Source organism: Tupaia chinensis, unplaced genomic scaffold (genome assembly GCF_000334495.1).
Source record: "Tupaia chinensis unplaced genomic scaffold, TupChi_1.0 Scaffold000119_2, whole genome shotgun sequence".
In the NCBI taxonomy this organism is placed as follows: domain Eukaryota; kingdom Metazoa; phylum Chordata; class Mammalia; order Scandentia; family Tupaiidae; genus Tupaia; species Tupaia belangeri.
In genome coordinates this window covers 939,219-961,700 of record NW_006159586.1, presented here as the reverse complement: position 1 = coordinate 961,700, position 22,482 = coordinate 939,219, and the positions used below count along the sequence as shown (strand labels likewise).

Below are 22,482 nucleotides of genomic sequence, written 5' to 3'. Positions count from 1 at the left end.
ATTGAATGATTCCTTTATATAAAATTTAAAATTAGGCACAACTGAGGGCTGGCCCCTTAGTGAAGTGGTTAAGCACTGCACATTGGGAGTCATACCCCACTTGGCTGGCTGTACATTGAATCCTAGCCCTGGCTGCTTGAGAAATACACTGGATGCCATGTGCCTACATACCTAAAATCCTGATGGGAATGAGGAATGGAGAAACAGGGTGTGGTGTGATCATGCCCCATTTGAGGGTGCTTTCTCTCTCACCCTCTCCCTCTGCCCGTCCCTCCCTCCCTCTCTCTCTAGCAAATGCATGTGCCCCTCTGACAATTAAAAAGAGGAATCCTTGTATAAATAGGCACAACTGGTACCTTCTAACATGGTGTTCGAAGTCGGGGAGAAATGACTGGACAGGGGCATAAGTAGGGCTTCTGGCATGGTTGGTGATGCTTTGTGTTTTTTGATCTGAGTGCTGGGTGAAGATATTTCAAGAAATACACTTAGGAGTTATGTACTTTCTGTAGATATATTTAATTTTTTAAAGAAGGTACTAGCTAGCTTGCAAAAATGTTGAGAGGTCTAGAGAGCTAGGCTCCAGGCTGAGCGTCTAGGACAACATCCAAATGCATCAATGCTACTTCTATATTGAAAATGAGGCTGTTCTGCCTCTACTACTGCTGGCACTATTACCAAGCATGTTTCGCTCCCCACACTCTGACATCACTGCCTCCTGAGTTAGTATGGTATGGGACTCTCTGGGCACTAGAGTAGGCATTAGAGAAACCTACTTCATATTCTGTGTCTTAATTGCAAGGGAAGCTGCAGTTATTTATTCACCTCGTTTGGGGGAGAAATAGTCTTTGAGCCTCTTCAAAACTCATAAACAGGGGACCAGCAGTTAGCGTAATGGCTGTGTCACTGAACTCCCATGTAGCCGACCGCAGTTTGGATCCTGGACCCAGTGGCTTAAACTCATGCTGGGCACATGTGTGTACATGCCCAAGATCCCGAGAGGAGAATGGAGGAGGAGGGATTGCGGCGTGGCCATCCCCTCTGGGGGGTGATTTCTCGCTTTCTATCTCTTTGTCTCTCTCTGTCTTTCTGGTGAGCGCACGCGTCCTACAGCAAAAACCTCTCCAAAAAAAAGGAAGAAGAAAACTCATAAACAGGTAATTCCACAAATATGGCATAGAGTTCAATTACTGGATAGCTGAAATAAATAGTGAATATGTAGCAGATTTATTGTTTTCTCTCTTTTTCTAGAGCGTTTTTGGTTTTTTTGGGGGCGGCGGGTTTGCTATAGGGCGTGTGCACTCTTCAGAGACAGAGAGAGACAGAGAGACAGAAAGCAAGAAATCACCCCCAGGGGGGATCGCCACGCCACAATCCCTTCTCTTCCACTCTCTTCTCGGGATCTTGGGCATGTACACACATGTGCCCAGCATGAGTTTAAGCCACTGGGTCTGGGACTTGAACTGCGGTCAACTACATGGGAGTCCAGCAACACAGCCATTACACCAGCTGCTGGTCCCAACCTCAAACTACTGGATTGTCAGGAAAGTCATGATGCATATTTACACAGAAAAATATGTCATGACTTTCCCAACAATCTAATATTAGAGTGACCCAGATGTGTCAATACTTTGCCCTCCAGAACTTTGTTTTCTGCATTTCCTTATCTTTACAGAGGTAGCATAAAAATGTTTTGCCTGATACATATTTTGAATATGATCTCAGAACTAAAGGAAAACACCACATTGACTTGTCTAAGTGGATAAGCTGTTTTAAAATATTTAAATATGGGCCCAGCCTCATTTGGTTCCATACTAGCATACTAAACTGTAATGCCAGAAACCACATGACCAATTGTTGATTTAGATTCCCAGTTAATCTGATAATGGGTGTGTGCATGTGTGCCCAACATCCTGGTGAGCTGAAGAATTGGGGAAGGGGATTGCAATGTGACCAGATCCTGTTAGGGGTTCTGTTTCTCTCTTGGGCATGGGTATGTGCTCTGTCTCATGAATAATATTTTTAATCTAAATATATTTTTAAAAATTTTAATGGCTTATTATATAGTCTGCATAGGCTCTTAACTCTTTTTTTTAAAGAATGATTTTATTTAACTTTCTTTCTGTCTTCCTTCCTCCCTTCCTTTCTTTTCTTTTTTTGAATTTGACCAGAAAGGGACAGAGTGAGAGTGAGAGAGGGGGAACGGGGTGAGGGATGGGGAGAAAGCAAGCTGCCAGGTTCGAGACTTGAACTGTGGTCAGCCATGTGGAGGTCCAGTGCCCTTAACCACAATACCACCTGCTGGCCCTGACTCTTAACTCTTGTTGCCTAGATTTTTACAGTGACCTCCTCACTGGTCAACCTGCCTCCAGTTTCTCTTCTCTTTGTTCCATCTTCCAGATGAAGCTAAGCATGTTCTTTTGTGGTTTCAAATTCTGAGTCTCCAATATCCTTAGTCTTCAACATAAAAGTCAAACTCCCTTGTATAACTTCAGGCTCACCATAAGATGTCCCTTCCTCGCTCTCCTTTCCCTTCTTTTATCCTTCCTCAGTATTTATCCTGTGTGCATTCTTACCAGGGTACTCTTCCTCCCTACTGAGCCTTCCTTGATAACTATTTCCTCTGCCTGAAGTGACCTATACTTATTCCTCTACCTTTGACTTAATCTCTCAGCCTACCCTTGAAGGCCTCCCTCTGTCATTTCCGTCTCACAAGCCATCCCTGACCCATCTTCACGTGTCATTGCACCAGTGTTTTTTCTCTTCCTCCTCTAGTAAACTGAGGAGAGGGGATCCTCTTATTTTTACAGTTCTGTCAATCAGTGAATGTTTTCTAAATAATTAAATAACCTTACCCTTAATCATATCTTGCAGTTCTTGAACTGAGAGCTTTGTATTTATACAGTTAGTTTATTTTAATTAGTTGTACAGGGAATAGTTTATTCATCCAAATCCTCCACTGTAATATTAATACCTTTTAGTACAATAAAAACAGCACATGGTGGATTTTAATAAGTGCCAAAAAATATTCTTACTAGAGTTATTAAATGCAGTGCCCAGTATCAATTTGACAAATATCCAGTACTAGCTCTGTATAAGTGATACAAAAAAAATTTCACACATGAAACATATTAGTTATCTCAAGCTGCCATACCAAAATACTATAGATTGGATGGCTTAAATCAGTGGTCCCCCTCCTTTCTGGCACCGGAGACCTATTCTGTGGAAGATAATTTTTCCACGGACCAGGGTGTGTGTGGGAAAGATGGTTTCAGGATAATTCAAGAGCATTACATTTATTGTACCTTTTATTTCTATTATTATTACATTGTAATGTATAATGAAATAATTATACAACTCACCATAATGCAGAATCAGTGGGATCCCTGAGTGTCTTTTCCTGCAAGTAGATGGTCTCATCTGGGGGCTCCTATGAGAATCTAATGCTCAGCTGATCAGACAGGTGGCAGAGCTCAGGTGGTAATATAACCTATGGGAAGTGGCTGTAAATACAGATGAAGCTAGCTCACTTGCTTGCCTCACTGCTCACTTCTTTCCATGCAGTCTGGTTCCTACCCAGTTCACCTCAGTTTTTTTTTCTATGTATTCTCTGTAGTGTTTAGATTTTAGCTTTTTTCTGCTGAAAATTAGTTACTCTTCTTCTATTTAAAAAAAAAAAAAATGCCAGATTGGACATGTATTCACCAGAGACAGGCAGAGAGAGGGACAGGGAGAAAGCACCTCTTTGGTCATATTGCAGTATCTTCTCCATTTCTCCCTCTTTACTGGATTTTGGGCACATGTACACGTCTCAGAGTATTTTTCAAGCCACTGGATCAAGGACTCAAGCCACATGGTCAGTCACCTGCTTTAACCACCAAACCAAGGACTAGCCCACCAAAAATTTTCTTTTAAATAGCCAGAGGGCACATGTGCTCACCAGAGAGAGAGAGACAAAGAGAGAGAGAGACAGAGCAAGTGAGCAAGCCCTCTCCCCCCCACCCCCCACAATGGTGCATAGTTATGCCACAAGCATTTCTCCATCCTGTCAGGATTTTAGTTACATTTGCACCTGTGCCCAGTGTGTTTTTCAAGCCACCAGGGCCAGTATTTAGACCATATAGTCAGTCATGTGGGGTTGAGCACCCTTAACCACTATGCTAAGTGGCTGCCCCTATTGTCCAATTAGTCTTTATTTCAGTCAAGTAAAATTTGATTAAAATCTTGCTTTCTAACATTTGATTATTTCATGTATAAAACAAAGACTTTTTCTCTGTCCTCAAGTGTAAGCATTACCATGTCAGGAATTAAGCCTTAATGTAAGATAGTGAAAAGTGGAACTGAAATGAGGACCAAAGAAGGAAATTACAGAAATAACATATAAATCTTTGGAAGAATGTATAAAGCTATAAAAAGGAAAGAGCTAGCACACAGAGGTAAAGAAATAATGATTGAGCCAGCCCTGTGATCTAGTGCTTAAGGGAACTAGATCCCACATGGTTGACCTCACTGTTTGAGTTCCAGATCCAGTGACTTGAGAAACATTCTGTGTGCATGTGTGCTCAGAACCCCAAGACATGGGTTCTGGAAGAGAACAGATGAGAAATGAAGAGAATGGATTACAGCATGACTAAGTCTCACTGGGGGGTGGGGAGGTACTTTCTCCCTTTCTCTCTCTAGTAAGTGCATGCACCATCTGGCTATATATATATATATATATAAATTTTTCTATAATACAGAAAATGGTGGGAGTCACTTACAGAATATAAGGGGGCTAATGGGCTAAATTCACCTCAAAATGGCAAAATGAAGAGGAATGACCAAGGAAAAAAAGGGAAAAGATGTGCATTATTGGCTAGAATATGCTATGACAGCCTAACCATGCCATTTCAGGTTTATGTTAAAATTTTCCAGGTAATGAATGTAGTGATTCTCATATATAGCCTTTTAACACTGATAATTAGATTGGGTTTTATCAATTCTGAATTGAGCTAATTAATTATTCAGCTTGACAGGATGCTTTGGTTTTCAGTTCCTTTTTTTTTTAAGAGAGATTTTTGCTATAGGGCACATGCGCTTGCTAGAGAGACAGAAAGCAAGAAATCACCCACCCGCCCTCAGAGGTGATGGCCATGCCACAATCCCTTCTTCTCCATTCTTCTCTTGGGATCTTAGGCATGCACACACATGCTCCCAGTGTGAGTTTCAAGCCACCAGGTCCAAGACTTGAACCTCAGTTAGCCATTTGGGAGTCCAGCAGTGTAACCATTATACCACCTGCTGGTTGTGGGTTTTCAGTTCTGACCTGAGAAACATTTTGTTTGATACTTTTAAAAAGGAGAAAAAAAAAATCAGGATGTATTCAGATGGTCATCTTAACTGAATTAAATGTCATGGGATAATTTAGACTGTACTTTATTTTATAAAAATCAAAACATACATGATGTGAAGTGAGGTTGTTGCTGCTATCAAAAACAAAAAGCTCTGAAATATTTAACTTAATATTGTTTTAACTTTTCTTTAAGTCATAAGACTTTACATTTTATGTCTTTAAAGAGGACTCAAACTAATATTTTAAAAGATGGCTAGTGAGGGAGCGAGGAGAATGTATACTAAATGCTAACACAGCTACTCATCTTTATGTCATACAGTTGGCTGGGCAACAGACCAGGGAATTGGTGGATTTGGAGAAGAGCCAGGAATTAAATCTCAGCTAATGAACCTTATTCGATCTGTAAGAACTGTGATGAGAGGTAAGAATAAAAACTAGTAAAGAACTCTTAAGTTTTAATTTTTCTGGCTTTATTTAAGTAGCAAAAGCTTTTAAGTACACTCTTCATAGTGGGAATATTTTTCCTCTAACCTTTTAAGTAGCTTTACCTTTTAAAAGTTACTAGATTCTTTCTTATTTTGCCTTTTATTTCTAAGCCAGTTAACATATAAATGGCCATGCTCAGTGTGCTTATTACCTATCAAAGCTGGAAGACAGAATGATATTCTTGCTGTTTGGAAATTCTGTGGCTTCCATGTTGTAAAATAATCTTAGCTTCATGGGAGGCTTCTAAGAAAAAAATTAAGGTCCCATATATCTGCAGTTCTATTAGAAAATATTTTTCATCGATCCAAAAAGGAGGGTTTAAAAATATTTTATTAAAATTAAGGCCTCTTCTTTCTTTAGCTATTTTAATCACAACTTTGTATGCAATGTTAAATAAATTCATTCTTAATTTAGTTATGAAGCTATGCAATCTTTGCACTATGTTATAATCTAAATTGCCACTGGTAGCCTAGTGGGTTTTTTGCCTGGATCTGATATGCATCTGTGTTCCCAGAGCTGCACCAGCATTACTTGTAGATCATTCTCAATGATCTATCAATAGTTGTGCCAATGTGACCCTTATTCGAAGTCACATGAGCCCTCTAAATTTTGGATTTTGTGACCCAGTGTGTTTCTTAGTTATAACTGTTAACAGTTCTCTGTTATAACTATGTACAATGTGATTATGATGACAAATTGTTAGCTATTTCCATCCTACTAATATTACTTAGTTTTTTCCCCTGCCTTTTTCCTTATAATAACAAACTTTTTTTTCTTCTTTGCAGTTCCATTGATAATAGTAAACTCAGTGGCGATTGTATTACTTTTATTATTTGGGTGAAGATCCATGGGAGAAATGGAGATTCAGGAGAACAGATGTCAGCAGAAGTTATTATTTCCTTCATTATTGGAATATTCATATCATAGCAGGCCAACCTTGCACTTGACAAAAAATGTAAAGCTGACAATAAAAGCAGAGTTTCTATTTATCTGACTTTGAAAATGTTGCACTTATAGTTTCATTACAAAAAGATCAGATCATCAGTGGCAGTAACTCTCCAAGACTGGAATACATTTGATCATTGACTGTTAATAATAGTTCATGCCATGGTAAAGATTGTTAAAAGGGTACAGGACTGTTTTAGTTTTTTCAGATATATTTTTCTATCATTTCTCAGGGATGAATCTTTTTTTCAAAGTTTTGAAGTTCCCTGTGACTTAACTATAATGTAAGAATGGGCTGTGGCCCCCCTCAAATAAAATTTAAAGGACTTTTTAAAATTTACATATGATAAATAAGGGGCCAGCCCATGACCTGGTGGTTAAGGTAGCCAGATCCCACATGGCCAAATGCATGATTTAAGCCTCAGACCCAGCAGCTTGAGAAACATACTACATGTGTGCCCAGAATCCCAGGCAGAGGGAGAAATGGAAGAGAAGGGATTGTGGTGTTACCATGCCCCATGGGGAGAGGGGTGTTTTCTTGTTTTCCCTCTCTTTTTCTCTTTGTCTCTCCAGTAAGCACATGCAGCCTTTGGCAAAAATTTTTTTTAAATAATAGGTAATTTGGATCATTTTATTTTGGACTCTGATTATTATGTCTATATATTATCTCAGCTGTGAAGAATTCAAATTTATAGATACTACTGAGAAGTACTCTCTGATTTCAATAATTCTACATTTGTAAGTCCGTCACATGATGATTGTGTTTTAAGTTCTCTCAAGCATTTGTTATAAACTAAGCTGAATATTGAAACCAGACCAGTATCTACATATTTTCTTTGGTAAAAATAAATCTGTGTCCTTTTCATAATGATGACTTATTTTTTTAAATCAATGTAAATATTAGCCTGTAAGAACAACCCTAAGCAGTGATAATTAAACTGTACTACTTAAGAAGATTGTTTATTGTGAAGTATTTACTGTCCCCAAATTATCACTTGGTGAAGTAGTACATCAAGGAGTATGATTCTTCTACGTTCTTATAGAATGTAGACATTCTGTCAATACATTCCATATTAGATAAGTTGATTTTTATTTTCTTTTGTTTTTATGTCTTAAGACCATCTTGTATGGTTATTCGCTTGTCCATAACACAGTTTCATGCAGAAAGGTTAAAATTATGTAAATGATTTTCATGGAAATTATCAGTTATAATATTTCAAAGGGGTGGAAATTGATACCTTTGTTTGTAGGAGGGCATTTGTAAATAAAGTTGAATTTCTAAGTCAAGCACTTGCTTTTGTACTTCAGTATAAACCTGTCATTGTTAACTGCAATAGTCTCCGTTTTGTGTCTTAGACCTCTTATATATGTTCTTTGCTATACAAAAATCACCGAGTACAGATTTAATGAAAGTAAACATTAACAGTCTGGTATTTTCTTCAGTGAGTTTATTTAATTGCTGGCCTACATAAAGAGGACTCATGAGAAACTTTTATTCCATGATTTAATTTCTAAAATTACGCTGCAGGTATTGAATACATGTTGGCTTTTTCAGAGTTAGAGATGGGTGATTGCTGGTCCATGGGCTTGCAGCTGGACCAAGGAAATGTACCAGAGATTCTTAGTTAATTACTTGGCTCATGTGAAGAACTAACAGACTTGGTGTTAGAGGTGATGCATGAATCTAAGTTTTAGCTACTGCTTTTGAGATCCAAAAGAAGCAGCCGAGGGCACTCCTTTTGCTCCACATGCTATGAGCCATACAAAATTTTAAGAATAAAGAAGAGAGACCTTTGATGCTGTTTCATGTGAGACATTACGACATACCTTCATGTTAATTGAATGCTGGAACATTCCAAGTCCACACTCCAGTGGCAAGCAGTCACAGCAGGGCAGATCGGAGTATTCTGTAGCAAGGCAGCTGTGAGGGTAGTGAAGCACTGAGCATTAAATATTTCATCTCTCAAGGACAGTTTTAATGCAGCTGCAGGGAAGCCTGTAAACTTTTCTCACGCTAGCCCCAGTTTCCTCTGAGCAGTTGTGACTCAGTAACCGTAGTACCTTATTTTAGCAAATGATAACTTAAATACCAGATCATCTTTAGCCATTCTCAGAATTAACAATTGTGATAGTTGCAGACTCATAATATTGGGTTGTTGGAAAAGTCATGATGCATTTTTGCATAGAAAAATGTCATGACTTTTCCAACAACTCAATATTTATGGTCCTTATATATTCTGGCTATGTCTGTATTCCCCTTAACTGTAGTGAAGGGTCTTGGCTCTGGTCTGTAGATACTAATCAAATGTATAGCTTAATTCTTTATCAAGTGGTGTTTAAATTTTGTTTGCTAGCAGCAGAAAAGATATTCTAATGGAAGTATACTCCAATATTTAAAAGAGATGAGAGCATGTCTATTTATGTATTGTTTGTTGGTGCAGTTCTGGGACCCAAAGACCCAGTGTTCAGCCTTAACACCACTCTTGGTAAGCTTCCCAAATCACTTACACAAAACCCTAAATTTTCAAAAACATGGTTTGAAAGTTTGTTTTTTTTTTTTTTTAGAAAACAACCCTGCTTTAGTAAGAGGCAATGTGGGGACCAGCAGATGGCATGATGGTTAGTTACATCACTGGATTTCCATGTAGCTGACCCTGGTTCGAGTCCCGAACCTGGCAGCTTACATTTCATGCTGGGCACATGTGCATGCGTCCTCCAAATCCTGAGAGGATAGTGAAGAAGGGATTGCAGCATGGCCAACCTCCCTGGGTGGTGATTTCTCACGTTTTGTCTTTCCAGCAAGTGCATGCACCTATAGCAAAAATCTCTCTCAAAAAAAAAGGCAATTTGACCTATGCTCCATAGGTATATGCAGTCACTTGTGTTTATAAGTATATGTACTCATGAAATGACTTTAGAGAGAGCAGTATATTGGAATAGTAAAAAGTAGGAGGCAGAATATTCCTTATATACCAAGCAAAATCTTTTATAACATGATTTAAGGCAAATAAACTTCCTAAGATTTCAGTAGATTTTGATTGTCTCATTTTTTTTGAAACTTTTATTCATTAATTTATTTTAATTTGACTCGAGAAAGACAAAGAAAGAGAATGGGAAAGTTGGAAAGCAAGCCACTAGGTCTGGGACTCAAACTGGGGTTGGCCATGTGGGAGTATCCAGCGCCTCAACCACTATACTATCTGCTGGTCCCTGATTGTCTCATCTTTAAAAATTATCTAAAAATGGTCACTTTTTCAGAAGTCTGGTCCAGATGATTTGTATACATCTTTTCCAGATCACTAACCATTAATTATAAATGTACCTCAACCTGAGTGATACTCTGCTAAAAAAAATGTTTTGGGGGGAACCAGCAGAAAGCATAATGGCTATGTCACTGGACTCTCACGTAGTCGACCGTGGTTTGAGTCCCGGACCCAGTGGCTTAAATACGCTGGGTGCAAAATCCTGAGAGGACACTGGAGAAGGGATTGCCATGTGGCCATCCCCCCTGGGGGGGAATTTCTCATTTCTGTCTCTTTGTCTTTCTGTCTCTGGCAAGTGCATGCGCCCTATAGCAAAAATCTCTCAAAAGAAAAAAATATGTTTTTGGTGAAGTAAGTTACTTTCTTGTTGATGTACTAATTTAAAAGTTATTGTCAAAATAAAATTTTGATACTAAGGAAACAGTATTCTTTTTTGCTAAAGTGTTCCTTTTTCCCTGGTTGGTCACTAGATGTCAGATATTGTGAAAACATTCTATACATGGGTCTAGGACACATAGTGTGCACGGGTATTAACAATCGAGGTAAATTTTTGAAACCTGTTTTTGTCTCAGTTCAGATATTGCTTTCTTTACATCTCTACTCCTCCTTTGGGTTTTTCACCCTACCTTCTCTAATTCAGCCCCTCCTATTTGAAGTCCTATCCCTTTATCAATCTTCCCTTCCAGCAAGCAGAGCCATTTGGTGGGGAAGAAGCATAGTCTTGTCTCACTATTCCACATAAGTGAAGGATATCACTATATCATCAATCTATCACCAGTTTCTTAATATTTTACCTACTAAATACCTTTCATTTCCACACATTCTAGTTAAAACATCTTTCTTGCAGCCCTACAGCAACATTTTACCTGGTCTCATTTCTCTAGACTGCAGCCAGAGTAAACATTTAGAAAAACACATGTCTTCTAGTACCTGCTTATTTAAATTCTTTGATGGTATCTGGATCTGGTTAGAGATTCAACTGGTCCAGAAGGTGAAACTAGGAAGTAGTTCATTTCTCTTCAACCAATTAGGCACCCGCACCAAAAACTTAACAAATATGAGTAAAACAAAAACATTTTCAGATCCAGTGAGGAGGAAAAGCAGAAGGTCTTAATTCAGTAGACAGTGTTAAGCTCACAACATGCTGACTGCAGCCTTGGGTAGAGTATGTATGGATGATGTTCCGGTAACAGAGTCCCCAGAACAAGGCATGGCAACAATTTTGTCAAAGGAGTCCACGTGAAGCAGGGCAGTTATTCACTCAGTCTACCTATATTTTCATAGTGCATAAAGATGACATCTCTGCACTCCCAAGTATTTGGCTCAAGAGGCGGCTCCCATGTGGCGGGTGGGTGGAGAGGGAGGTGGTTCCAATTGTAAAGATACTGCCTGCCTAGGAACAGGTAGGTAAGGTCTTTGGTAGCTTTGAGGAAGTGGCAGAATTGGAAACTTGGCCCTTGTAATGTTTTGAAATTGCTGATGCCAGAGGGAGGGATGTTGCTGCCTGGGGTAGTGGTTAAACCCAGAAGGTAACTGTCAGATGCTATTCAAGTAGCAGAAGAGGTAATGGCGACTTGCGAGATCGCGTGATCCAAGGAAAGTGCCAAGGAGATGCCTTCTGAGACGCTCCGAAAATGGGCCTGACGTGGTGGAGAGAGGGAGGCTAAGAAAGTCGAGAATTCTAGGTTTAACACTGGCGCTGTGGCATGGAAAGTAGCTACTGAACAAAAGCGGCGGTTTTGATTTGTCCTCGTGCACTTGGGCCCATAGGCAACACCACAGCGAGAAGAGGTCTCGAGAAAAACTTCCCTCACACGTCGAGCACATGACTAGACCACGAGAGGAAGTCCTCAGCCCGGAAGGGAACTGTGGGTGGAGAGAGGGGGTGGCGCCTGACAAGGAAGGACTTCCGGTGCGGCCAGGGCCCAGCTTCCGGCGTCCGTCCGGCAGCTGCGGGGCGCTCTAGGCTGGCTGCGGGGCGCTGCGCACAGGGCGGCCGTGTTGGCTTTGCTGCTAGCGGGGGCCCTTTCCTGAGGACGGCGTGCGGAGTGGGGGTGAGGAGCCACTGTAGGACATAGTTGGGGACAGGTGGCCGCACGCCTGCATGGAGGGTTCGGGGAAATAGCTGCGGCATCCTTAAGCCACCCCTGCCCATTTGGGACTGGACCAGTCCGCGCTGGCCCGGAGGCCTGCCCCCCGCCTTTCCTGACGTTCCTTCCCACTCCTCTGGATCTCTGGTCGGCGCGTGCGCAGAGAGGGGCACGAGGCGCTTCCGCCAGGTCTGGGCGTGGGCGGAGCTGTTGGTCTCCCCGGGACTGTCGTGACTGGGATCGTAGTCATTCTTGGACCGCCTTCCTGGGCAGTATTTCGAAACTAGCTTCCCTTACTCCGATTAGCCAAGGTTTGTCAGACCTTGGAATTGGGCTAAAACAATGCAGTGACCAAACCAAACCTCATCTTGCCCCAGAGAAGGAGAGGGTCGCAGCTAAGCTCTTGTGGAGATTCTTATTCTTGAGTCCTTTGAGCTCGAGATTCAGGAGTTTAGTTCATTCAGTTCTTTCTTTCTTTCTTTCTTTCTTTCTTTCTTTCTTTCTTTCTTTCTTTCTTTCTTTCTTTCTTTCTTTCTTTCTTTTAGCGCCTAAATAATACCGTAAGAAGAGCAACACAGCTCTTTTACGCACAGAGCTCAACAGTTTAGTGGGAGAGAGCTGGTTAGGTAGGTCACTAGGATAGAGTGACAAGTGTAATTGGAGCAAACCGGAAGACCCTACCACAGCCCTGGAGGAGAGAGAGATCAGAGAAACCACGCCAGAGGAAAAGATGCTTGTCTAAAAAGGATACTAATACTGAACACTGAAGGAGTTGGTCAGGGGAAAGGAGGGTGTAGCATTGCAGAGGGTGGTAAAGTAAAAGGACTCTTGGCAAACAGAAGTGCCATGGAACTTATGTCCCGGGAGCAGGGACAGATGACTTAGAGGTAAACCAGGTCTCTGTACACCAGTATTTACTGTTCAGACTAAAGACAATGGAGAGCCACTGAAAGATTTTTAACTGGGGAGTGACTAAATAACATCATTTATTGAATGCATGAAGTGATTCAGAGAAGTCTGAAACTAATATATAGGAGAGCATATGGAAAAGGAAAGAAAATGTGTACTCTGTAGGGAGTGTGAAAGAACCCTTTCCTCCCCCCCAAAAAAAAGTTTTATTGAACTTTCTTGTTTTCTCTTAAGTATTTGTGCAAGTTTCGGATTGTATGACACAATATATTTTGGGATATTCGCTCAAATCCTCAAGTTATGCTACTGCTTCAGGGCTTTGTGTCGTTTTAACCTGTGATTTCTCTACACATTCATCATGTACCTTTCTGGCTTTCTCCTTCCCACAGGTACATAACTCAGCCTTTCTGTGTGGGGAACATTGTCTGCGATACAGATACTGCTTTCTTTAATCCTAGCAACCATTAGAGGTGAATAAACAGGCTGAGAGGTTAAGAAAATTGCTGAAGTTCACACAGCTAGTGAGTCTGGATTCTTACTCAGGCATGCACAACTTCTTTGCTTTTGTACTTATTATACTATTGCATTTCAAGGAATGGTTTTGGAGCTGAAAATAGACACAAAGTAGAAGGGACATTTAGGAAGTTGTTGAAATGAGCTAGATGATGGATTTTAAAGTCATTTTCAGTAACAATGAGTAGTAAGTGGATTCAAGACTGTCTTAGAGGTAGAACTGATATCATTTGGCTTGATGGCATTGCCATTCACTCATGAGTATTTGCAGGGAAAAGAGCAGGTTTGAAGGTGAAAGGACTTATTGGATTCACATGCCTCAGGGCTATTCAAAGGCAGATGCCCTCTGAAGTATCTGGAAGAATTCCTCTTTGGATGAGAGAGAATTTCTTTGCATTAAATAAGTACCACTATCAGTTGTTTTATTAAGGCTCTTTTTATTTAGAAATAAATTTTTGTTATAGGGTGCATATGCTCCCTGGAGAGACAGAGATAGACAGAAAATAAGAAAACACCCCTAAAAAAAAAAAAAGAAAAGAAAACACCCCTTAGGGTGATTGTGGATGGCCACACCGCAGTCTCTTCTCTAGGGATCTTGGGCACACACGCACATGTGCAGAGCGTGAGTTAAAGCCACCAGGTCCGGGACTCAAACCGTGGTCAACTACATGGGAGTCCAGCGACATAGCCATTATGCCTACTGCTGGTCCCAGAATTTAAGGTTCTTAAGTATATAAGAAGAGAATGCTTTTTCTTTTTTTGGAGAGGTTTTTGCCTTACAGTGCATGCACTTGCTGGAGAGAGAGACAGAGACAGTGAGAGGGAAAGTGAGACATCACCCTCCAGGGAGGATGGCCACACTGCAATCCCTTGTGCTCCATTCTCTTGGGCTCGCATGTACACACACCTGGCCTGAGTTTCAAACCATGGTCAACCATGTGGGATTCCAGCAGCGTAACCTCCTTTTGGCCCACTTTTTCTTTATTTTGCTTGCTCATATCTTTTGTGGCATAGTTAGCATATTTTAAATTAAATGAGCCTCTAGGGTCAGGCCCTATGGCCCAGTGGTTAAGGGAGCCCATATAATTGACCATGGGTTCAGATCCTGGTAATAGCAGCTTGGAAAAACATACTGGGTGCATATGTATCCCAAATCCTGACAGGTCAGAGAATAGAGAAAGGATTGTGGTATGACTTTGCCCCATTGGAAGGTGCATTTCCCTCTTTCCGGTGCACATGCCCTCTGGCTCTTAAAAAAACAAACAAAATAAACAAATACATTTCTTAGGAACAGTTTGTCTTTTGACTAACAAGCTGTTTCCCCTTTCAGGCAAGAAATAGTTGATGCTATTGTTGATGTAATCCTTCATTTTAAGGTCAGTAAAGAACAGAAAATAGAATAATGTGACAACTGTCACAAAAGGAAGGATTTTGTAGTTGATTAATCAGAACTCTTAATATCTTTTATTATTTATTTATTTAGCCTGTGCATTCTTTTTTTTAGTAGATACATTATAAAAGGAAAACAAAATCAGGGACTTACGTAGAATTCAGAATGCCTTGGGGGTGGGCATTTTGAGCTGACTGTAGAGTAATTGGACTAATTTAGTTTTTAATAACTATATTAAATGTATGAGAAATGACTGATTAAAATGTAACCAGACTATCTTGTGAAACATATCATCAATACAAGAGTATGTGAAACATATATGTAGGTTTTAAATAATTATGATAAAATAAAAGCCACCCATATACTCACTGTCTAGGTTGGGTAGTAAAACATTGCCAGGCCTTAGAGGCTCCCTTTGTGCTCCTCCTGGTCTGCACCTGCTCCCTATCTCCTGGAAGGAATCAATCTTGACTCTGATAATCTTTCCCTTGCTTCTCTTTACAGTTTTATCACCTATGTATGCATCCCTAGTTTTGAAAGCTATCATATGAGATCTTTCTCTGTATTTTGTAATTTGCTTCTTTTATCCTATAGCAGATTTCTGAGTGTTACCTGAGATGATCTATGTGAACATAGTTCACTAATTTCTACTGCATTTTGTTTTCTGTGTATGAGTATACTATACTTTATCCATTCTCATTCTTGATGGACATCTATACTGTTTCCAGTATCTGACTATTAGTGCTGCTGTGGACATTTTTGTTCATGTGTCGTGATACAGTGTGAAAGAATTTCCAGGGTATAATGTCTAGGAGTGGAATTGCTGTGTGGTGATTTCATACTGATTTCCTAAATGCATATACTGGTTTATTCTATCACTAGCAGTATATGGGAATTCCTGGCAGCCTTTGGTATTTTGGGGCTTTAAAATTTTCCCAATTTGTTGGTTGGTACAGTAATATTGTGCTTTAAAATCACATTTGTTTGATTACGTGTGAGTTTTGAGCATCTTCATTTATTTATTTGCTATTCAGGTTTACTTTTTCATAAAAAGGTACATTGAGATCTTATTTTTCTATTGGATTGCCTCCTTTTTTATAGGGCACATGTGCTCACCAGAAAGAGACAGAAATAGAGAGAGAGAGTGAGAAAGTGAGAAACCAAGCTACCAGGTCTGGGACTCAAACTACAGTCAGCCACATGGTAGTCCAGTGTCCCAACCACTGTGCAACCTGCTGGCCCCATGTAGTTTGTGCTTTTTATTTTTTGTTTAAGAAAGCCATTCCTGAGGCGGCAGGTGGCATGGTAGTTGAATCACTGGACTCCTACATGGCCAACTGCAGTTCAAGTCTTGGACCTGTTGGCCCAAAATGCACAATTCAGTAGTTAAATAAATAAGTAGATAAATAAATGAGAAAAGAGGAAAAAAAAAAAAAAAAAGCCATTCTTTTCTTGAAGTCATGAAGATACTCTCCTGTCTAAAATTTACAGTTTTTTAATGACATCAACTTTTTAAACAATTATTTTACTTAATTTTATTCATTATTATTATTATTATTTAAAATAATTATCTTATTTAACTCTATTTATTTATTTACTTCTTTTAATTTGACTAGAGAGGGACAGAGTGAGAGAGAGGAAGAGGGAAAGTGAGAAAGCAAGCTGCCAGGTCTGGGATTCAAACTGAGTTCGGCCATGTGGGAGTCCAAAGCCTTTAACTACCATGCCACTTGCCGGCCCCTGTTATTTCTTTTTATTTGACCAGAGAGTGACAGAGAACAAGAGTAAGAGAAAGAAGCTGAGAAAGCAAGTTGCCAGGTCCAGGATTAGAACTGTGGTCAGCCGTGTGGAAGTCCAGTGGCTTAACTACCACACCACCTGCCGGCCCTTTTTTATAATTTTTTTTTTAATTTGAACAAATTGTTTCGTACGATTTTCTTCAACTTGGAATTTTCTTATTTTCCCCTATGATTCAATTTAGGCTAACATTTTTTCAGGGTTCCTATATAGGTGATGATGTTTCCTTCTCAAGAAGCAATTGACATCGGTTTGTCCCACTAGTAATTGTGTTAATTTGATCATTTGGTTAAGGTGGTATCTGGTAGGTTTCTCCACTGTTATGGAATCTTTTCTCCTTTGTAATGGATGGTAGTAATCTGTGGGTGATTCTTTGAGTCTGGGTAAGTATACTATTCCCAAAATTTTTTCATCCATTGGTTTTAGTATTCACTGGTGATTCCTGTCTGAATCATTAATTATTATCATGGTGCCAAAGTGTTGATGTTCTGTTCCGAGCAGTCCTTCTGTATTTATTCGTTGGCATGGTTCTATGAAAGACTTACCTTTTAAATTCCTTTAAAATATTTTTAATATTAACCTAGACTCATAGTATTTTTTTTAGTTCGGTGTGTTATTTGTTCCATTTTTTCATTTTGATGTTCAAATTGTTCCATATTTGACCTTATGAAATAGTTTGGAACTCATACCTCTACTTTTACCAACAACATACCTACTAAGTAAAGTTCAAGGTTTCCTTGCTGTTCTTTTGTCCTTTTAATATATCTGCTTGAAGGAATAGAGCCAGAGTACTATGTGCAGTTTTCTCGGCCAGGTTAATATCTTTTTGTTTTTGTTTCATTTTTCATTTTAGGTCTGGCTAGGTTTATTTGAATTAAATAAATTTGAATATGTAAAACATAAACATGTTTCAGAGTCAAAACCAAAAGTATGAGCAAAGTAGTAATGTCTCACCACTCATCGGTATAGAATTGCTGAGAAGTTTATATGAGGTGATTAGAACTACAGAACACATACATATCCAACAGGTGTGAGTTGCTTTTGCTTTTCTTCTTTCTCCATGGATTTCTTTCAGATGCTTCTCTTGCTCCTTACTTGCTCTGGTCTGTGTCCACGGCCATGGCGTCGGGGGTATGTGGGTACCTGTTACATAGTGATGAACTGGGAAAGAGGGCTAAATCTTTTAAGTTCCTGTCTATGTGCATGTCGCTGCTTTCTCCTTAACTTATTGAACCTTTGCTACCCTGCAAGGTATTTACTCTTATTCTCCCCCTTTCCAGGTGAGAAAGTGGAATCTTAGGATGATTCTTTGAGTCTGAATGAGTACACCAAAGTCACTTGCCAGGGCCACTCAGCTAACCCTGGACCTAACTGACCCTCACCAACTGGCTGTTTCCCCACAGCCTGCGTTTTTCTCATGTGAGCTCCAAGTGATAACTTGCTGAGGGGAAAACACCTTCTTAGGCTTGGGAGCTCGTATGAGAAACAGTATCCTGAGAGAGGAGGTCTAGGACCCTCCTGACTAGTGGGGCCTTTGGGTCCAGCTAGAACTCTATCTCTGCCTCCTCCTCTTCTGCTTTCCTCCCAGCCCTGACCATGTGATAGCTCTGTCCTGCAGAAAAATGCTGTTTTCTTCAGGGTACCCAGTACACATCCACTGTCTATGCTGATCAGTGGCCAGCATGTGATAGCAGTGTGCTTCAGTTCTGGGGCTCGCTTTGATTTTACTTAGTTTTTTATTTTTATACTTGATGTGGGAAGATAGTTGACTTGAGATCTGTCCTACGGGAATATGGCATCAACCAAAACTTTTTCAATGTCATTTTCCACAGAGTCTAGGTAGTTGTCTACTTAAATCTCCCTACATTCTGTCCAGCTCAGCTAAACCCTTTCGTGCTATTTCTCACTTAGGAGGAGATGACTCCTCCAGCTCTGCTGTTACCCCAGGGCTTAAGACACAGTAAATGCTCAGTAAACATTTGCCCTATGAAGATACAAATGAGTAGGTTGGTTTGTCAATATTCTGCAGAAGTGAAGATAAACATGCTTAGACCCAAGGCCCAAGATAAGTGGTCACTCACAAGTCTACGGGAAGACAAGTACAAGGATGTTCATAGAAGCACTTGGTATGATAATAAAATGTGCAAAACTATCTAGAGTTTATGATTTGGAGGGCAGATAAATTATGATCTAGTTATACAATAGAATACCACATGGGAATGAAAATAAATGAATTGTAGCTACATGTGTTAATGTGGCTACATCTCACAACTAGTGATAAAGCAAGTTGTAAGTATATACAAAATACGTTATATAAAGCTCTGAATATATCAAAACCAGGAGGGCCAGCCATATATCACACTGATTAAGGGAGTTGAATTGCACATCCCAGTCCCAGTGGCTTGAAAAACTCTCGAGGGGTCAGCAGGTAGTATGGTGGCTAAGGGTGCTAGACTCCCACTTGGCCTACCACAGTGTTGAGTCCTGGACCTGGCGATTTACTTTCTTACTTTCCCTTTCTCTCACTCTGTTCCTCTCTGGTCAAATTTAAATAAATAAATAAAGTTAAATAAATAATTGTTAAAAATAAAAACAAAACACTCTTGAGTGCCTGTGCATGGGGCCCCCAAATCTAGATGGGATGGAGAAATTAAAAAAAAAGGGTTGCAGTATGACCACACCCCATTTGTGGGTTCTTTTTCTCCCTTGTGCACATGCCCTCTACAAATAAAAAGAAGCAAAATAGACCAGGAGAGGAGCCACCTTAGGCAGAGGAAGAAAGAGAATCATGGGGCTGCGTATACCTTTTTGTTTGTCTGACATACTTCATTGTAAAAAATGGAAAAAAGACTAAGTAAATAAATCAACTAACTAAAAAAAACCAAAAACATAGGGCTATCAGGTGGTGTGGTTAAGGCACTGGACTCCCACATAGTCAACCAGGGATCAAGTCCCAAACCCAGGGACTTGAAACTTATGCTGGGCATATGTACATGTGCACCCAAAATACCAAGAGGAGAATGGAGGAGAAGAGGTTGTGGCATGGCCATCCCCCAGGGGTGATTTCTTTCTCTCTCTCTCTCTCTCTCTCTCTCTGTCTCTGTCTCTGGTGACCACATGTGCCCCATAGCAAAACACACACACACACAAAAGAACAAAAACAAAAAACACACACAAAAAACAACCCTCCCTCTCTAGTTTCCATACTGTTCTTACCCTACCTATTTATTACTTTTATTTTTTTATTTTTATTTATTTATTTACTTTTTGCATTTGTTAGCATTTAATGAAACTCTCCATGTGGCTTCAAGCCACCAGAACACATGCACCCCCCACACCCTTAATCTCCTCAGCTCTCTTGCTGAATACTTTGGCCTCCATGATGACAGGCTGCTTCAGGAGCTTTCCTTTCCCCAGAACTTTGTAGTAGCCCGACCGCACTACATCAATGATGGGAGCTACTCCAGTCTTGTTTTTGGCCGCGTCTACCTGTGTCTGCTCACCGACCGAGGTCCACAATTTATCAAGGCTGACCATTGGGCAGAAGCTCTGGTTCCACTTTAAGTGGTTATGCCTCATACCAACTTTCCCAAAGTAACCTGGGTGGTATTTGTTGAAGTTGATCCTGTGGTGATGCATGCCACCAGCATTGCCCCGGCCTCCGGGATGCTTCCAGTGCTTGCCAATGCGGCCATGGCCATGGCTCACATGGTCTCGAAGTTTCTGGGTCTTCCTCATTCTGGATGGCTTGTTAGTGACTAAGATGAAAGAGCCCTCCTTATTATGTTTAAGCCATATATGCCTAATACTCCATATATTTTATAGTTAAGGTGGGTTTTTTTTGTTTTTAAAGAGATTTTTGCTATGAGGGTATGTGTGCTTATCAGAGAGACAGAAAGCAAGAAATCACTCCCCAGGGAGGATGGCCATGCCACAGTCACTCTTCCTCCATCCTTTTTCAAGATTTTGGGCATGTACACACATGTGCCCAGTGGTCAGCCATGCCAGAGTCCAGTGTCTTAACCATTGCACTACCTGCTAGTCTCCAAAATGGAAATTTTTTAAATGGAAAGTAAGCGAAAGGAAATTAAGGTAGAGAATATATCTCCTTACTTTAAAATTACCATATAATTTGATATTTCCTCTTTAGTGACCTGTAAATTCTGGCAGCTCCCTAGCCACATAGTCTCATTTCAGGATGTAGCAGTGAAGATGGGTGATTAAAACATTTTCTTTTCTTTTCTTTTTTTTTGGAGAGGTTTTTGCTATAGGGCACATATGCTCACCAGAAAGACAGAGAGAGACAGAGAGATAGAAAGCGAGAAATCACCCCCCAGGGGAGATGGCCACGCCACAATCCCTTCTCCTCCATTCTCCTCCAGGGATCTTGGGCACACGCGCTTGGCGTGATTTTAAGCCACCAGGTCCGGGACTCGAACTACAGTTGACTACATGGGAGTTCAACGACATAGGCAGTACACTAACTACTGGTCCCAAAACATTTTCAGTATACATAAGCAAAGACCAAGAAAACTGTGCTAACGATTAGTATTTGCATCAACTCATTCTTCAGAGTACATTAATTTGATATTTAAAAATAAAATAGGGCCAGCCCTGTAGCACAGTGGTTAAGTGCTGTGCAGAGGGATCCAGATCCCATATGACCAGTCAAAGATCAAGTCCCAGCATGCCACGAACCAAACACAGGCCAGGTATGTTTGTGCATGCCCCAAATCCTGCAGAAATGTAGGAAAAAGGATTCCAGTGTGATCACACCCCATTGTAGGTAAACATGCACCCTCTGGCAAAATGAATAAATTGTTTACCAGTTATCTTAAGAATCCTAGAAGTAAATACATAGTAACATATCTTTTAGCATTTTCCTGAATTAGCTTTAATTCAAGATTAAAACAAAACAAAACAAAAAAGCATTATGAAAGTTTTATGGAACAAATTTTGAATTTTTGACTTTTAAAACTTTTTTTTCCCAAAAGAGAAGCAACTTACCTCCTTAAGCTATATGTCTGTGGATGTGAGTGATATTTTTGAAGACCTACCAGTTTTTAATTGTCCATTGTTTCCTAAACTGTATTTTTAATTTCATTTGCTCTCTCCTAGGGAATGAAGGATGGCAGCACGCCGTGCATTAAAAGCTGTTTTGGTGGATCTCAATGGCACACTTCACATCGAAGATGCAGCTGTGCCAGGCGCACAGGAAGCTCTTAAAAGGCAAGCTATCCTCCAGGTTCAGCTGACAAATAATATTTGTTAAGTGCCATTTTACCAAGGCACATCATTAGCTAAATGGATGCCCTTAAGATGGTATTTCAGCAGCTTACCATATATACAGGAACTGCCTTGGGTTTAGCTATAACATATATACATTGTAATATCCCCCAAACGTTACTCTCCAAGCATTTATTAGGTTTAGCCCTTTAATAGACTCTTTTTGTTCTTTGTGTGTGTGTGTGTGTGTGTGTGTGTGGGGGTGTGTGTGTCTTTCCAAGTCAGAAGTATAAATCTGAGAGCTAAAAACTCAAGATTCTAAATTGTGAAATAAATAGCGCTGGAAAAATAAAAATAAATTTTGGAATCACAAAATAAAATACAAACAGACATAGTTCTTCCCCCCTCCTGCTTCATTTTAAGATCTAGCATTGGATAAGTAACTATTCAAGGTTAAATTAAAGGATTTGAAATTTTAGAATTATTTCCATCAGTTAAATTTAATGCTTTCGAAGGTTAGAGACTGTCTTACTC

General features: G+C 40.0%; 3 protein-coding genes across 5 annotated transcripts in view; 2 read left to right on the top strand and 1 right to left on the bottom strand.

The window, feature by feature from the left end:
- The first annotated feature begins 636 nt into the window (after window positions 1-636).
- Window positions 637-6,818, top strand: IER3IP1 (immediate early response 3 interacting protein 1). Its single transcript, XM_014586233.1, has 3 exons — window positions 637-728; window positions 5,626-5,750; window positions 6,601-6,818. The coding sequence occupies exons 1-3, from the start codon at window positions 637-639 to the stop codon at window positions 6,654-6,656; spliced, it is 273 nt and encodes a 90-aa protein (XP_014441719.1). The 3' UTR covers window positions 6,657-6,818.
- Window positions 6,819-11,945: 5,127 nt separating this feature from the next.
- The window catches only part of HDHD2 (haloacid dehalogenase like hydrolase domain containing 2), a 38,484-nt gene continuing 27,947 nt past the window's right edge, over window positions 11,946-22,482 (top strand). For 2 of the 3 annotated variants that reach the window (XM_006144434.3, XM_027770267.1), the window contains exons 1-2: window positions 11,946-12,077; window positions 21,841-21,951. In XM_006144434.3, the coding sequence (XP_006144496.1) occupies window positions 21,851-21,951 (101 nt within the window). In that variant the 5' untranslated portion in view covers window positions 11,946-12,077; window positions 21,841-21,850. Of the gene's footprint in view, window positions 12,078-12,312; window positions 12,425-21,840; window positions 21,952-22,482 lie in introns of those variants that run through there. The other variant, XM_006144435.3, reaches the window with a different exon arrangement.
- LOC102479794 (60S ribosomal protein L27a) lies at window positions 20,029-20,906 on the bottom strand. The gene is made up of 2 exons (XM_006144458.1): window positions 20,847-20,906; window positions 20,029-20,499 (listed from the first exon to the last, which is right to left on the bottom strand). The coding sequence occupies exons 1-2, from the start codon at window positions 20,904-20,906 to the stop codon at window positions 20,029-20,031; spliced, it is 531 nt and encodes a 176-aa protein (XP_006144520.1).